The following is a 17,699-nucleotide window of genomic DNA, read 5'->3' as shown; positions in this document are numbered from 1 at the left end:
TGCGGTTAAACCTGTAATGCAATTATTTCGCTCCTTGTGCGATGTAGTAGTAGTAGCTTTATTAATGTGTAGATTATCTTTTTACAAGGATATATGACATGTCAAAGTATTTACAAATTTAGATCAATTTAAAATAAGCTAATTCGTATACACATATATTTACAGACTTCTAGTTAGAGACAATCGTTAGATTTACTCCTGGTATACAATATCTTGTTTTACAAATAACTTATTTAATAATGTAATGCCACATTGTTCACTCATATCTCACTATCAGTTACTGCACACACTATACACGCATTATTTCATAACACTTCACTCACTACACACACACACACTGGTGATCTCTGGGCTATTTTCTGTATCGCAACTTCCCATTTGCTATCCTGAAAAACTGAGTCAGCATCCCTCCATAATGAGTGAGATGTTGAGCTCAGAAAGAGGATGAGGTGTTAGTATTGTGCCATGCATAGCTTGGGGGTATGTATTTCTAGAAAGGAAAAAAGAAGGGAAAAAACATTAAGTGAAGGTGTTATGTGGAATCTTGAATATTTTATAATCATTATTATTATTATTATTATTATTATTATTATTATTTACTTGTATAACATTTTTTATCAAACGCCTGTTCTGTTTTAGCTAAGTAATGCTTCAATGTATAAACAGTATTCCATAACAGATACTTCTTAGCTGCCTTTTTAAATAAGTGTATTTTTGCAATTTCTTTAATCTCTTTTGGTAATTAATTGTACAGTTTTATTCCTTAGTAGATAATGCTGTTTTGAGTTTTATGTTTATTTTTTCTTGGTAAATGTAATTTGAGTCTATCTCTTGTTGCATGGTCATGGATAGAGCTGTTTGTGCAGTAATTACCAATGTTATTTTTGGTGTGTACAATTGACTGGTAAATGTATTCATATGGAGCAGTTAAAATCCCCAGTGTTCTGGACAGATCTTTGCAATGAGCTAGACTAGTATTTTTGGTTATTATTCTTATGGCTCTTTTCTGGAGTTTGAAAACTGTGTTCACATTTTGTGCATTTGTTCCCCAAAAAAGAATGTCATAGCTAAGAACTGAGTGTACATATGAACAATATGTAATTAAAAGACACTGCATGTTACACACTGATGATAGGTGGTTAAGGGTATAACATGCTGATGACATTCTGTTTTCAAGTACCTTTGTGTGTGCACATCACTTCAACTGAGAATCTTGTCCGCAGCTCGTGGTCGTGCGATAGCGTTCTCGCTTGCCGCGCCCAGGTTCCCGGATTCGATTCCCGGCGGAGTCAGGGATTTTCTCCGCCTCGTGATGACTGGGTGTTGTGTTCTGTCCTTAGGTTAGTTAGGTTTAGGTAGTTCTGAGTTCTAGGGGACTGATGACCATAGATGTTTAGTCCCATAGTGCCCAGAGCCAAATGAGAACCAATATTCATTCCTAGAAATTTTGCATTTATTAGACAGTCTATAGAGGTACCATCCAAATTTAATTTCACATTGTCATTTTTCCTCTTCAAACTGTAATTCATGGCAATAGTTTCTTTATGTTCAATGTCACTTTATTACTTATTGACCAATCATAAACTTACTTGAGAGTTCCATTTGCTTTCTCGGCAAGGGGTTCTCTTCTTTTCTCAGTGACTATAATATTTTTGTCATCAGCGGAGAGGATTTTTTCACCATGAGTAACACTACTAAAAAAGTCATTGATTTATATGAGGAACAGTATTGGTCCTAATATGCTACCCTGCGGGACCCCTATATTAATGTATTTGGTTCTGATAAGTGTTTTACTAAATGTTTAGATCTTTTTGAAGTATGTGTTATCTCTACTCTTTGTACCCTATCTGTTAGGTATGATCGAAACCAGTCATTAGCTACCTCTCTTATTCCTAACGCTTCTACTTTATTTATGAGGGCATTTCGAAAAGTAAAGATACAATGGCTCGCAGTCCTTAAACAGAACATTTATTTAGAAAACGTCAGTTACATCTTATTAACTGGATTATTTGCTATTTTTCGGCATAATCACCCCTGTTATCCAAACCTTTGTTAAGTTGGTGCACAAGCTTTTTCATCCCACAGTCATAGAAGGTTGTCACCTGTTGTTGGAACCACATTTAAACTTCATCTTTGATCTCTTCATCGTTGTGGAATAATTTTCCACCAAGATGTGACTTCAGGTAACGGAAGACATGGAAGTCGGTGAGCGCAAGGTCCGGGCTGTATGGCGGATGGTCCAATACGTCCCATTTGAATTGTTTCAGCAGTGCTTTGGTTACGAGCGCTGTGTGAGGCCAAGCGTTGTCATGAAGCAAACGGACTCCACTTGTCAGCATTCCTCTGCGTTTGTTTTTAATTGCCCTTCGAAGACGTTTCAAAGTCTGGCAATATGCAGCAGCATTAATTGTCGCTCCAGGAGGCATAAATTCCAACAGAAGAATGTCTTCTCTGTCCCAAAAAACATAAGCCATGATTTTCTTCGCTGAAATCGACGTTTTGCATTTCTTGGCTTTTGGTGAATTCGAATGGCGCCATTGCATTGATTGTTGCTTGGATTTAGGTGTATGGTGATAAACCCACGTCTCGTCACCTGTCACAATGTGATCAAGGAACTCACCACCTGCTTCAGCATAGCGTGTGAGGAAGTCGAGTGCAAAGCCCATCCTTTTCTTTTTGTGTTCTTCCGTTAACAGTTTTGGAACCCAGCGCGCACACAATTTCCTGTACCCTAACTTGACATTCACAACGTCATAAAGAGTTGTCATTGACACGTTCGGTATGATCTGGAGCAATTCTTTCAATGTGAGACGTCTATTCACGCGAATTGCTTGCCACGTGGGGTTAGCCGAGCGGTCTTAGCCGCTGCAGTCATGGACTGTGCGGCTGGTCCCAGCGAGTCCTCCCTCGGGCATGGGTGTGTGTGTTTGTCCTTACGATACTTTAGATTAAGTAGCGTGTAAGCTTAGGGACTGATGACCTTAGCAGTTACATCCCATAAGATTTCACACACATTTGAACATTTTGAACGAATTGCTTCCTCCGTTCTCCAAAGGAGGACATCATAGATCACAGATGTCCGACCAGTTCTTTGTTCGTCATGAACATCGGTCATACCTTCAGAGAAATAACGACACCATTTCGTTACATTTTGTCGATTCATAATGTTCCCATAAACAGAAACAAATTCTTTGTGAATATCCGCTGGTCGCTGACCTTTTGCATGAAGGAAACGTATGACGAAGCACACTTCGCATTTGGCGGCGCAGCCATTTTAAACACGACCTACTGCAAACAGAAGCAACGTTCAATTGCCGAACGACCGCGAGGAGAAAGGTAACGGTTCAAGGTTAACACCAGTGTTGCCAACACTGTTCCTCTGGCGTACGGTGAATCTTTACTTTCCGAGATACCCTCGTATTAGAATCTTGTGGTCGACTGTATTAAACGCCTTAGAAAGATCCAAAAATATGCTTGTAACACACTCATCTTTATCAACAGCAGCAAGTACAATTTTGTTAACTTTACTATGGCTGACTCCGTATTTTTGCCACTTCCCCGCCTTTTGGAAGACGGCCAAGGTCCCAATACTCAGGAAGCCGGGGAAAGAGCACACCCTCCCACAAAATTACCGACCCATCAGTCTTCTGAGTTCGCTCAGCAAGATTGTTGAGAAGGTGATCCTCAAACGTATCACTAGGCATTGCATAACAAATGACACCCTCATACCGAAGCAATTCAGCTTCAGGAATCACCACTCCACAACAGAACTCTTACGGCTCGTTGAACATATAACACATGGATTCAACACTAACAAAGCAACACGGGCGTCTCATACACTCTCATACCTCACAGACAGGAGTTTCAAAATTGAGGTGCAGGGAAAAAAATCAACACGGTATACATGCGGGAGTACCCCAAGGACTGAGACCTGGGTGAACCCTGACATATGAAGTTCTGAAATATTTAGTGTGGGTTGGAACGTGTATCGGAAAGACAGATTAGACATCGTAGGAGGTGGTGTCTTCATTGCAGTTGACAAAAATATTGCGTCTACTGAGGTCGAAGTAGAGTGTGGTTGTGAAGTTATCTGGACATGTTTAACAGGGCTAGGAGGAATAAAGTTAATTGTTGGGTGTTATTACCGGCCACCAGGTTCCACCGTGACAGTTCTAGAATCATTCAAAGGGAGTCTACACACTGTATCGCAGAAGTACCCGGATCATGCTATATTAGTCGGAGGCGACTTCAACCTACCTAGTATAGACTGGGATGTCTATGGATTCATTACAGGTGGTACATACAAGCAGTAGTGTGAATTACTTTTGAACACATTATCCGAAAACTGTCTTGAGCAGCTAAATCGACATCAACGCATAATGGAAATATTTTAGATCTGGTAGCCACGAACAGACCAGACCTCATCGACGGTGTCAGTGTTGAGACAGGGATTAGTGATCATGATGTTGTCATTACTACTATGGTTACGAAAGTTAAAAATTCGGTCAAGAAGGGTAGGAGAGTATTCTTACTAGAAGGAGCAGATAAGCATTTGTTAGCATCGCACTTGGTAAATGAATCGACTTCATTTACTTTCGGTGTAAGAATTATGAGCAAATTTTAAACTCATTGTAAATTGCGCATTGGAGAAGTATGTTCGGAATAAGTGGGTTACGGACAGAAAAGACCCACCGTGGTTTAACAGCGCAATTCGGAGAATGCTGAAGAAGCAAAGACAGTTGTGCTCGTGGTACAAGAAAGATCGGGGGAATGAGGACAGGCAAAAGTTAGTAGAGATCCGTGCTGCTGTAAAAAGAGCTATGCGCGAAGCATTCAACCACTACCACCCCCATACCTTAGCAAAATGTCCTGCTGAAAACCCAAGGAAATTCTGGTCTTACGTAAAATCGGTAAGCGGGTCGAAGGCTTCCATCCAGTCACTCACTGATCAACCTGGTCTGGCAACGAAAGGCAGCAAAACGAAAGCTGATATTTTAAATTTAGCATTTGAGAAATCTTTCACGCAGGAGGATCGTACAAACATACCACCGTTTGAGTCCCGTACACATTCCCGTATGGAGGACATAGTGATAGACATCGCTGGGGTTGTGAAGCAGCTGAATGGGTTGAAAATAAATAAATCGCCAGGTCCTGATGGGATTCCGATTCGGTTTTACAGAGAGTACTCTACTGCATTGGCTCCTTACTTGGCTTGCATTTATCGCGGATCTCTTGCCCAACGTAAAGTCCAAAGCGACTGGAAAAAAGCGCAGGTGACGACTGTATATAGGAAGGGTAGAAGGACGGATCCTCAAAATTACAGACCAATATCCTTAACATCGGTTTGTTGCAGGATTCTCGAACACATTCTCAGTTCGAATATAATGAAGTTCCTTGAGACAGAGAAGTGGCTGCCCATGCATCAGCACGGCTTTAGAAAGCATCGCTCCTGCGAAACGCAACTCGCCCTTTTTTCACATGATATCTTGAGAACCATGGATGAATGTTATCAGACAGATGCCATATTCCTTGACTTCCGGAAAGCGTTTGATTCGGTGCCCCACTGCACACTCCTAACTAAGGTACGAGCGTATGGGATTGATTCCCAAATATGTGAGTGGCTCGAAGGCTTGTTAAGTAATAGAACCCAGTACGTTGTCCTCGATGGTGAGTGTTCATCGGCGGTGAGGGTATCATCTGGAGTGCCCCAGGGAAGTGTGTTAGGTCCGCTGTTGTTTTCTATCTACATAAATGATCTTTTGGATAGGGTGGAAAGCAATGTGCGGCTGTTTGCTGATGATGCTGTGGTGTACGGGAAGGTCTCATCGCTGAGTGACTGTAGGAGGACACATGATGACTTTGACAGGGTTTATAATTGGTGTAAAGAATTGCAGCTAACTCTAAATATAGATAAATGTAAATTAATGCAGATGATTAGGAAAAAGAATCCCGTAATGTCTGAATACTCCATTAGTAGTGTAGCGCTTGACACAGTCACGTCGACTAAATATTTGGGCGTAACATTGCAGAGCGATATGAAGTGGGACAAGCATGTAATGGCAGTTGTGAGCAAGGCGGATAGTCGTCTTCGGTTCATTGGTAGAATTTTGGGAAGATGTGGTTCATCAGTAAAGGAGACCGCTTATAAAACACTAATACGACCTATTCTTGAGTACTGCGCGAGCTTTTGGAATCCGTATCAGGTCGGATTGAGGTAGGGCATAGAAGCAATTCAGAGGCGGGCTGCTAGATTTGTTACTGGTAGGTTTGATCATCACGCGAGTGTTACGGAAATGCTTCAGGAACTCGGGTGGGAGTCTCTAGAGGAAAGGAGGAGGTCTTTTCGTGAATCGCTACTGAGGAAATTTAGAGAACCAGCATTTGAGGCCGACTGCAGTACAATTGTACTGCCACCAACTTACATTTCGCGGAAAGACCACAAAGATAAGATAAGAGAGATTAGGGCTCGTACAGAGGCATATAGGCAGTCATTTTTCCCTCGTTCTGTTTGGGAGTGGAACAGGGAGAGAAGATGCTAGTTGTGGTGCGAGGTACCCTCCACCACATGCCGTATGGTGGATTGCGAAGTATGTATGTAGATGCAGATGTAGAAGGAAGCATCCTAGGGCCCCTACTGTTTAACCTCTACATAAATGATCTCCCTAGCACACAGAACACAATGATTGCAATCTACGCGGATGACACCGCCATCCTCGCACAAGATTGGAAACCATCAAACATTACGTCACGATTACAGACCACACTCAGAGTGACTGAGCCTCGGTTAGAGAAATGGCGTGTTAGAGTAAACGTCGACAAGTGCGAAGCCGTTCTGTTCACTAGAAGAACGAAGCAACTGCGCAAACAACGAGACTCCAGACCAGAGCCGGCCAGAAATTCTGCACCCGTGCGGTGCTCCTGCACATGTGTAACTTCCGGGTCACAGCGTGCACGCCGCTGCCGTCAGCGTTCATGTAGTGCATGTTTCTACGCACAGATGTCACTGCTCTGTTACACAAAGTGCGTTAACGACACCTCGTATGTATATCACAACCTGGGCTGTATGTGTAAGATGTGTTGCTTCATCGAGCGCAACAGAGAAAGCAACAAAGTATTTAGCCTTATTTATTAGCTGCCTGTACAGATCGCCGGCCATAACACTGATACGTCTTGTCACTGTTTGTTTGGATGGACTGATTTCTTGAAACCTGCTAACGTTCGTTGGACACACAAGTTCTGCAGCATCAATCAGACACCCTTCCACAAGCTCCCCTTCGGAAAAGGGTTTCTCAGATTGTGCAATTCTTAATGCGATTTCAAAACTTGCTCGCAGTGAAGATTTAGTGTGGTTGTCATTCTGGAAAATTGAAAACAGTACATTGTACAGCGTACAGTGAAACAGACATAAATGTAACACAAGAAACTAAGAGTTCAAGAAGTATCAGTTACTTTGACGTACAGTAAAATCGAGTTGATATGTCTCATCAATTTTCTTAAGGACTTTTAATTTTGCTTCCCGTTCTTCACTGTTGAGTACACTACGCTCGTCTTTGTGATACGTATTGTAGTGTCTTTCAATTGAAAACTTACGCTGGCCGCCTATTATTCTGCAGCACAGCAAACACTGTGAGTTTTCGCCAACGGCTACAAAAAAGAATTGCAGTTCCCAGTCATTTTTAAACGACTGAGAACATAGATCTCCCGTCCCTTGCTTTGTCACAGTACTTGCCATTTCTCAGTACTTCTCTGTTAAGGTTACGGTCACCAGGGGTAAACGAGACTGGATATGTTGCGCTCTTGATTGTATCACAGGGAAGTGGAGACGCCGTCCTTCATTTAGGGCACATGTCTGATAACAGATGTCGCTGTCGTTCGCTGTCGCACACGTGCGCACATGTGCAGCACTGCTCTAGACTAATAACATTACATGCACGCCCAATACGTTTCCGTGAGAAAGTCAAATACTTTGGTGTCTGGCTGGACCGGAAATTACTCTGGGGGGACCACATACAACACATGACCAACAGAGCAAGCGCGAGGCTCAAACAGCTCTACCCTATGGTCAACAGGAATAGCACGCTGAACAGACGGTTGTCGAGGTCCGTTTACATGACAATCATTAGACCCCTGATGACGTACGCAGCCCCTGTCTGGAGATACGCTGCGCCCACACGTCTACGCCGCCTGCAGATCATACAAAACAAAGTACTCAAAATCATAAGCAGTGCTCCACGATACACACACATCGCGGACCTTCACCGAGAATATTGATTTGAGACTGTCACGGAGGTTATCCACAAACTCACCGCAGGACTATAAAGACACTCCAGACATTCGCAGAACCCGTTCATTCTGAATCTGGGGAACTACGACCACAACCACGGATGGAAACATAACAGACCAAAAAACATAGCTGCAAGGACCTAACATCTATGGCCAAGTACACGCAAACACAACGGTATAGGTGAGCCCCTGTTTATCAGCCACCATTACTGGATATCCAGTTGGAACACACCTGCCGTAAAAACGGCACCCCGCAGGGAAGCCATACCGTGCACTACATGCAGACAAGCTATACACACCCCCCACACAGTGAGATGATATATGGTCGATCTCTCACTAATGTATACCGATCTTGACTGTTCCAGGAATGTAGCGGCTGCAGCAAACCGGGATACATCGCCATCGTCTGCCACGGCAATGATGCATCATACCAACACTAACAAAACAAACCTTGCATTAACTATCGCAGCTAGTAACCCACAACTGCTCTTATTACCCATCCTGCTGTCGCAGGGATTTTTTCCCTCATCACGAGCCTTGGCACTTTTTTCCTTCTGCTCTCCAAACCGCTACCCTCATTCGCGTTTCGTCCACAATCACCTGATGGACCGTGTTAATGCGTAATCTTACCCAGACACACGGATAACATCACAGCCCAGCATCCTGTGATCCACTGATTACACAACTAATATGTTGACAGAGGTGACAGTAGAACTTTTGGCTTGGTCACCACGTTGGTGCGGGCGTGGAGAGGCCCCATATGCCACTTCGGAAACCAAACTGTCATTCCCTTAAAAGATTATATTGATTCAGGTAATTCATAAATCTGCCACAACACCTTACAAGAATGAACTGCATTCTTCCTACACTCTCCATACACCATGAGTATGTCGGCTTTTTCTGCATTGGTAAATCCCATCGTCCACTCACGACCTACATCCTAAGTGACTAGCAAGTCTCAATGCACTTAAGAAACGTACACGTACAATGCAAGCAAAAGTAACGACCTCATATCTAGAAATTACACAAGTTAAATGGGACAAACAAGGGTCCGTGTGGACACTTTTCAAAATACGACATCTCGCAAACGACTCGCACTAGAATCTTGCAACAAACACCACTGACATTCTAATCTATTCTACTTTTAGTTTGTTCATGTCACTGAGCATTGTTCTATTTAAAAATGTGTATGTTTGCTGATTGGCTAACAGTACGAGCCCCTGACTACCAATCTATTCTGTGAAAACGGCGCATCAATAGAACTTTCCACTATATTTAATAAATGTAAGAGTGAGACTAACGTTGTAATGAAACTTCTTCTTGATATATTTGTATTAACCTTAAGCGTGTATAAAAATAGAAGATACATACAATGTACATTAGCAGGTATAGTGAGGCAGTTCAAACAGGCTCATATCAAGGTTATGGCCCATTAAAATTACTTAAGTTAACCTTAAGCGTGTGTAAAAATAGAAGATACATACAATGTACATTAGCAGGTATAGTGCGGCAGTTCAAATAGGCTCATATCAAGGTTATGGCCCATTAAAATTACTTAAGCCTGAAGAATGAGTCAATTGTTGGTTGTGTTTTGAAAGAAACACTGCATTCACAGATCAAGTGTCCGTATGAAGTTGCTGTGTATATCTTCTCATGACTAATGTTTCTCGACCTTATGTAACGATGTGTCACTTCCAATGCAGTAAGCATTTCTAACAGACTGTGATGCTCCATAGATTCAGAATAAGATTCTTCGAATTCCTCAGAACTGGTATAGGCACAGATTCTTTACTTAGTTAATCAGAATTTTGCCCACAACAGACGGCAGTACTGGCATCACAGCCAGCAAAATCATCAAGATCAATTCCATTTGGATCTTCGCCTCCAGTCACTGAGTACGAAGTTCCTCTGTATGGTGAACGTGTCACTGAATGGTGTGGCTTCACTGCTACGTTCATCATTGGCCCATTCTTTTTTGAATAGGATGGCGCTCAAGGACCAAAGACGTGCCGTGTGACTGGTCAGCGTTACTGCGATATGCTTCGCCAGCGTGTCATACCCGCCCTACAGGAGGGAGACGCTTTGAACTCAACACTTTTCATGCAAGATGGCGCGCCACCGTACATCGGTCGTGAAGTTCATCTGCTTCTCTGAAACATATTTCGAAACAATCGAATTATCAGCCGATTGTTTCCAAATGATTGGTCGGCACGATCATCTGATTTCACTCCCTGTGATTTTTGGTTGTGGGGCTACCTGGACAGCGTTTATCGGGGCAACATTTACACATGGCTGTCTGAAGCGCAGCATATCAAGAGAGGTAACCAGTATACCTACGGACATGCTTCGTTCTGCTGTACAGAATCCTTAGCTTTAAGACTCTTCTGAACACTGATGGACACCATACTGAGCCTCTTTTGTAACAGTAATGATACCGGTATGTAATGGTTCAAATGGCTCTGAGCACTATGGGACTTAACATCTGAGGTCATCAGTCCCCTCGACTTAGAACTACAGGGTGATTAAAAAGTGAGTATAAATTTGAAAACTTAATAAATCACGGAATAGAGAGGTAAAAATTGACACACATACTTGGAATGACATGGGGTTTTATTAGAACCAAAAAAAAGTATTGCTTGCTAGACGCGTGAAAGATCTCTTGCGCGCGTCGTATGGTGACGATCGTGTGCTCAGCCGCCACTTTCGTCATGCTTGGCCTCCCAGGTCCCCAGACCTCATTCCGTGCGGTTATTGGCTTTGGGGTTACCTGAAGTTGCAAGTGTATCGTGATCGACCGACATCTCTAGGGATGCTGAAAGACAACATCCGACGCCAATGCCTCACCATAACTCCGGACATGCTTTACAGTGCTTTTCACAACATTATTCCTAGAACTACAGCTATTGTTGAATGATGGTGGTCATATTGAGCATTTCCTGCAAAGAACATCATCTTTGCTTTGTCTTACTTTGTTATGCTAATTATTGCTTTTCTGATCATATTAAGCGCCATCTGTCGGACATTTTTTTGAACTTTTGTATTTTTTTGGTTCTAATAAAGCCCATGCCATTCCAAGCATGTGTGTCAATTTGTACCTCTCTATCTACATTATTCCGTGATTTATTCAGTTTTCAAATTTATACTGACTGTTTGATCACCCGGTACTTAAACCTAACTAACCTAAGGACATCACACACATCCATGCCCGAGGCAGGATTCGAACCTGTGGCCGCAGCAGCAGCGCGGTTCCGGACTGAAGCGCCTAGAACCGCTCGGCCACAACGGCCGGCGTATGTAATGGTATAATGAACCGTAGCAGCACATTAAAAGTGTTTAAATTGAATTGATTCGGTCTTATGTCTCTTCCCCATGTCCTTGACATTAACGTTACCAAGTTTGGTTCTCGTACGGTAATTAGTCTCCGTGTTATAACATGTTTAATACGGAAAGTTGAATTATAACCACCCAGTATTTGCACCGTCCAGCAATTCAGACTGCTGAACAAGAAATTTGAGAAGGACTTCTGCTTATTGTAAAAACAAAGCAGTTTGAGATGTCTGCTACTTTGCCTTAATAGCCGGAAAAACATGTATGGCGCCGAGTGCTATTCAAATGCCATTAAGTTGCGAGGAGGGGGTGCGTCCGCTGCGGCTGCAGACACTTCGTCCGCGATGGAGCGCGCGGCTCGACTCGTGGCAGTGTGCCTCTCGGCCGTCCTCTTCAGCAACGGTAATGTAACAGCGATTTTGTGAAAATGTGCCTCTCGACACACATTACGAGGAATAAAATTGTGCGCTGGATCAGAATTGCTTTTGGGAGTACAAATCCGCAGGTGATCACGTTTCTATGCAACGATGGAGCGCGCGGCTCCTGCTTTGCAGGGCCTTCGAGTTCTCTCTCGAGACCGCAAAGATGGTTCAAATGGCTCTGAGCACTATGGGACTCACCTGCTGTGGTCATCAGTCCCCTAGAACGTAGAACTACTTAAACCTAACTAACCTAAGGACATCACACACATCCATGCCCGAGACAGGATTCGAACCTGCGACCGTAGCAGTCGCACGGGTCCGGACTGCGCGCCTAGAACCGCGAGACCACCGCGGCCGGCAGACTGCAAAGAGACCTGCATTATTTGTAGCAGTGAATGTAGTTTATCGTTATTTTGTGTATTACTAGTATATAAAGATTCATTTATAGTTATATTTCGTAGCATTCTACCAGTAAACCCACTCATCCCTGTTTCTTTAAAGAATCAGATTGCCGTGTATGTAACGTCATTTCTCCCTAGCTAAGTGTCGAGCGAAAAGTGTTGAGAATAGAGTTAGTGATAAAAAAAGTAATAAATTAAAACGTCATGCCTGATGCTGAAATCTAAGAGCGAACATGCAGTAACCGATAAACGTTTCTCCTTTCATTATTTTGTGTCGGCGAGAAAACGTTTCAAAAATGTTTCGAAATTATGTGTAAAGCTTACTGGAAATCGCTGAGTGCTCTCATCCTCAAATAATGAGTCAATATATTCTGTGTAATTTGCGCACCATGAATTATGCTGCCTCAAGATATTTACACAATCTCTAACTTTAATACTTGTCCTATTGTGTTAAAGATTATTCATCTAAATGAGCAGATTGTGACAGAATTTTAAATTTTTAAATTCCGTCAAAAATTATACGAATTATTGAAAATAAAATTTTTGTTGTCCCTTAAAGCCGTTAGGCAGTCAACTTGCAACTGGACCTGCGCATCGCGTACCTTGTCAGCTCTTTACTGTTAAAGATTTTATTTGAGTCTCTGCTCACAGCCAGCAGGATGAACGAGGCTCTCGAGAAAGACGGGCCGTGGTGGGTACGTCACAGCACGTGACACTGCAGGTCTTACGAGTACCAGCAGCCGTCTCTGGCGGAGGCGAGTAACTATTGCACTCGAGTTCGACGATTTTTGACTACGAGTTTAAATGCATACAAGCTCTCGATAGCACGTGACGAAGTTAAGACTTTTAGTGGGTACCTTTTCAGTTTCATACTGACTTTCCGGTGCCCCTGCACGGAGCCGAGCGTTCGCGAAGTGTGGCGGACAAGTCGACTTGTTTGACGCCACAGGTTTGTTGCGGGGCCCGTATTTCTCATGAGCCCCGAGGATGAACCTGTCGAACACCTCAGCATCGTACCCTAGTGCAGCCCTTCCTTTTGATTCAGTGAGCCCACCCACGAGGTATAAACCGTATAACTCTTTATCAGTACAGCTGCCCATGTGGTTGTGCATCACTATAACGAGTAACTAACTCTGCTGGAAAAGCAAACGGGAGACAGAATCGACCTGTACTGAATGCAAACTTGTCAGCCCAAGTACCGTGATAGAACAAATTTCTTTCCAGACGATACGCATAGGGCACAGTGCTGACATATCCACTGTTTTGTAGATATTTGCAGTGCAATACAGTTACTGAGACCAATTGGGGGCGGGGGGGGGGGGGGGGTATGGAATCAAAAGAAATGCAATTTCTCAGTAACGTGCCACCTGAGACCACTGGTCCCTAATACCAAAATACACACAAAATTTTGTAGGATGAATTCAGGTCCAACCTGCATCCGAGCCTATAATATGCTCAAGGTTCCTCGTGTGTTACACACACTGTAGGGCAGGGTGAAGCGTTGGAGCTGTGGTTCTCACTGTGTAGGCCTATCAGCTCAAACAAAATGCGATTCCCAGGACCAACGAAAGAATCATTTTGTTCCCCATTACAAGCAAAATATTGTTTAAAATGCAGTTTTATGTACACAACCGAGTGCGAACGCCTAAAGTTTTCTGGTGCGAGATTCAGTTCAGCATTACGACAGAAATGTGAAATCTGCGCAGCTGTACTCAGTCGCTGTTAGAATCAGTTACCCACTTTTTTTTTCCTCTGTGACTGCTAGTAACTATCTCTGAACTGAGTATTGTAACAGATTAAATTAACGTTGCTTTACCGAGCACATAGAATTACAACTTAACATTTTATTTACAGTTAGAATCGAAATGAATTTTTCCATTTACTCTGCCCATCACATGAAACACGTGACTAGTTGATAATCTTTCCTTTATTGGTGCCCACAGCCATAATAAGGGTTTAAAATGAAACACTGACGTGATATTTGGAATATGACATATTATAAACAAATACTAATATCTTTCCCAGTTGCACTTGATAATGGGTCAAAATCCGAATGCTTAGTAGTGGAAACAATAAAGCAGATATTCAAATGGAACAATATTATCATTTTAAAAGATAACTAGTAGTTTATTTTGGACTAACTTCTCCTACGATGGAAGAAAACAAAACTGAAATATTTTCTAAAACTCTAGAGTAAAGGTATCTGTCGATTCATGAGAAGCCTGACAGGCGTATACAAACTGAATCGACAAGCATCTGTACCCCTTTTACTTCGTGAACGGTTCAAAATATCGAACCGAAGTTTCTGGTAAACGATAGCAGGCAGAGGGGCTCATAATTTTTTTGTATGCGCAATACACTAAACTCTTATACCAACCGAGATACTGAAGCAAGTACTTTTATTACGGATCGATATACGTTTTTAATGGCATTAAAAAGTTCTTAAAAGTCTAGTAAAGTGGGGCAGCTTTCGTTAATGTTGGTATTGAAAAGTTTTACAAAAGTAGCCGAGAGACGTGCTGAAGTATAAAAGGAAGGAAGCCGGAATCGGCTACGTGCTTTGAGAACCCCACTTGGCAGTGTTTACACCACAATATCAGAGCCCCACTTGGCAACGTTTACAACACAATAGCTGCTTCCGGTCGCCTTGCCTTTCAATTTCAGCATATTGCTCGGATATTTTTGCGAACGGTTTCAGCTTTATCACAAACAAGCGTTACATCACTGTATTCGTCCTTTTAAGAGCTTCCGAAGGCAATTACAAAAGTACTTCGTTCCATAAAAAGCACCTAGATTGATACAAGAGTTAAAAGCATTAACCGTAAAACAAAATTACGTGTCCCTAAGTAGTAACATTTGCTGGAAATATCGTTTTCATAACTTGGACCTACGCGAAACAAAATTTTTTGGTGATTCACTCTTTACGGTGATGTTTGTTTTCTGTTGTTTCTCTGAAACACTATAAGTCAGCGGGAACACAGTACTTACGAGTTGGGAGGGCTAAAACCTAATAAAAATAGTTTTAAAATACGAAGATGCGCGTGTTCTACCAGCTATCAAGGTCCTTAACCTGTAAAACTCTGCTTTAGAGTATAATCCATATTTGAATGTGAACGTTTCTGAACATTACAGAAGCTGCTGCAGAAGTTGCTGCATAAACATTACCGCGTAAAAGGCAATATTAACCTACACATACACAAGTGTCATAAATAGGGTAGTATTTGGCAAAAAGCTAAACACTTGTTTGAAATAGCACATGTGAACACATGCAACACTTACAGAGTCATATTTGTGGCTAAATAGTGCTGTTCTTCCCTTCATCGTCATCGATGTGCTAACGTGGAGCTTCAACGAAACGACCAAGACTCAGTGAAATGCAACAGCTCACGACAAAAATCTGGATCGTGTGATCAATGTGATTTCTATAGCTGAACTGGTGGTGTGCGCATACACCGAAAATTTATGTAAGTCCAACATTGCGCTGACATAAAGGACTAGTTACTATATGTTATTATCTACTTAGTTTCCTGTCACAGCTGCGTACCTATTCCTTGATGGTGACTAATTTCGAACGATTCCGTTCATGTTCGAACCATTACCAGCGAATTTATCATGTGTCTCTAATATAATTTCAGTGTACCACATAAAAGTTCTGTGCTCACTGTAGACATTCGAACTGTCTCTCATTGTGACAGTTGACTTCCGTAATTATGCACCTAGTGTACGGAAGTAAAATGTGCCAAGGGCAGACAGTTCAAATATATACTGTAAGAACAGAACAAAGCTTTTTTCTATTACACAGGAATAATTTTACGGTGACATGATAAAGATGAAGACAATGATTCGAAAATGGACGGACTCGTTCGTAACTAGTTACCATTAAGGAATACGTACGTGTGCATACTATTCCATTCCGCTGTGTTTTAATCACTTCTTAAAAATTCACATTTCCACTTCGATGACGGACAACAGGAACATGGGCGACAATATATTAACTTTGTTTTCGAAAATATGACTCTGTAAGACCTACATGTGTTAAAATATATTGTTACAAGCATAAATTGAGCTCTCTGTCAAATAATACTTAATTTACGAGGCTACTGAATCTGATGGTCATAATTATCTAATACTCGTTACTGCTTCATCAGATACTTCCTCTACTTTACTTCCCTTCAAAGATCGACTCTACACAAATGCAAATTTTCACCGACAAACAACTTTGGTGAGCCGTGGAAGAAACACATCTCTGTACTTCTAAATCATTTTATTCGGTTTTACCCTTCAGGCTTCCAAAATTGGAAAGAGGCAGCGATTTAATAAGACTGTGTCTGAGGGTTAAACAGTTGACAGAAATGGCGAAGCTAAATTAAGTAATGTATTTTGCGATTCTGAGTTAATATGCAGTATATTGCTTGCAAAGCTACGCATATGCAGCAAAACTGACCGGTGGCCAAATATTTTTTATCCTCACTTTCAAATAAATTAACGCTGCTAATGTATCGCATTGCAATAAGAACCATTATGAATAGTTTGTGTTCTGTTGCTACCGAATAGGACAGCACGAAGTAACGTTTCATTCCGAGATTTTAATTTGTACCCGAAAGTATTCAACGTAGGCAAACCTGCAGCGCTACTGCGATTTGTTTCCCTCATGAAATCATTTCATCTAAGGAGATCTTTCCTTTCAACTGCGGAAAACTCTGTCTCATGCTGTGTAATACTCTGGTTTTGGTACATTAAATAACACCGCAAACATCAACCGAGTAGGAAAATATGAAGTAGCTCACATTAAATCAGCTTAGCAAGCAAGTAAAACAGGCAATTGGTTGCGGGGAAAATGAGCGACTAGTTACTTTTAAGTATTTTTATACGTAAAATCATTCTTACTTACGAGTTCAATATCCTTACATTTACAGATAGTGTTACTAGTTTAAAAATTGTTCTCATGTCACAAATACGAGTTATCGTACACCAGGCTTGGAGCTTTTCCGGATTAACTGTCTATTCCTCTTCACGATAGATGAGCTTGGAAATTCCGTCGCCACAGGCACAAAGTCATTAATGTAATGAAATGTTACGACCCACTCGCAGGTTGTTTCTTGTTTGAAAGATAGTGCTCATTTAACGTATGTTATTAATATTTTCGGCTACCGACGAAAGAGTACCGTGTAAATAATAATGATTAGAACGTAGGCCTCTAGAAAACGTCGTATGATTCGCCAGGTTTCTGCAATATCAGTTGACTCTCTTGTATGTAACAACCGAA

The 17,699-nt window shown here is 41.9% G+C and overlaps 1 protein-coding gene across 2 annotated transcripts in view; it reads left to right on the top strand.

The window, feature by feature from the left end:
• Positions 1-11,919: 11,919 nt before the first annotated feature.
• Positions 11,920-17,699, top strand: part of LOC126299360 (chymotrypsin-like elastase family member 2A) — a 141,079-nt gene continuing 135,299 nt past the window's right edge. For both annotated transcript variants that reach the window (XM_049991221.1, XM_049991220.1), the window contains exon 1: positions 11,920-12,012. In XM_049991221.1, coding sequence (XP_049847178.1) covers positions 11,955-12,012 — 58 coding nt within the window. In that variant the 5' untranslated portion in view covers positions 11,920-11,954. The remainder of the gene's footprint in view (positions 12,013-17,699) is intronic.

Source organism: Schistocerca gregaria, chromosome X, assembly GCF_023897955.1.
Source record: "Schistocerca gregaria isolate iqSchGreg1 chromosome X, iqSchGreg1.2, whole genome shotgun sequence".
NCBI classification, from domain to species: Eukaryota; Metazoa; Arthropoda; class Insecta; order Orthoptera; family Acrididae; genus Schistocerca; species Schistocerca gregaria.
Note: the sequence above shows the minus strand (reverse complement) of the source record. Positions and strands in the feature narration are given on the sequence as shown.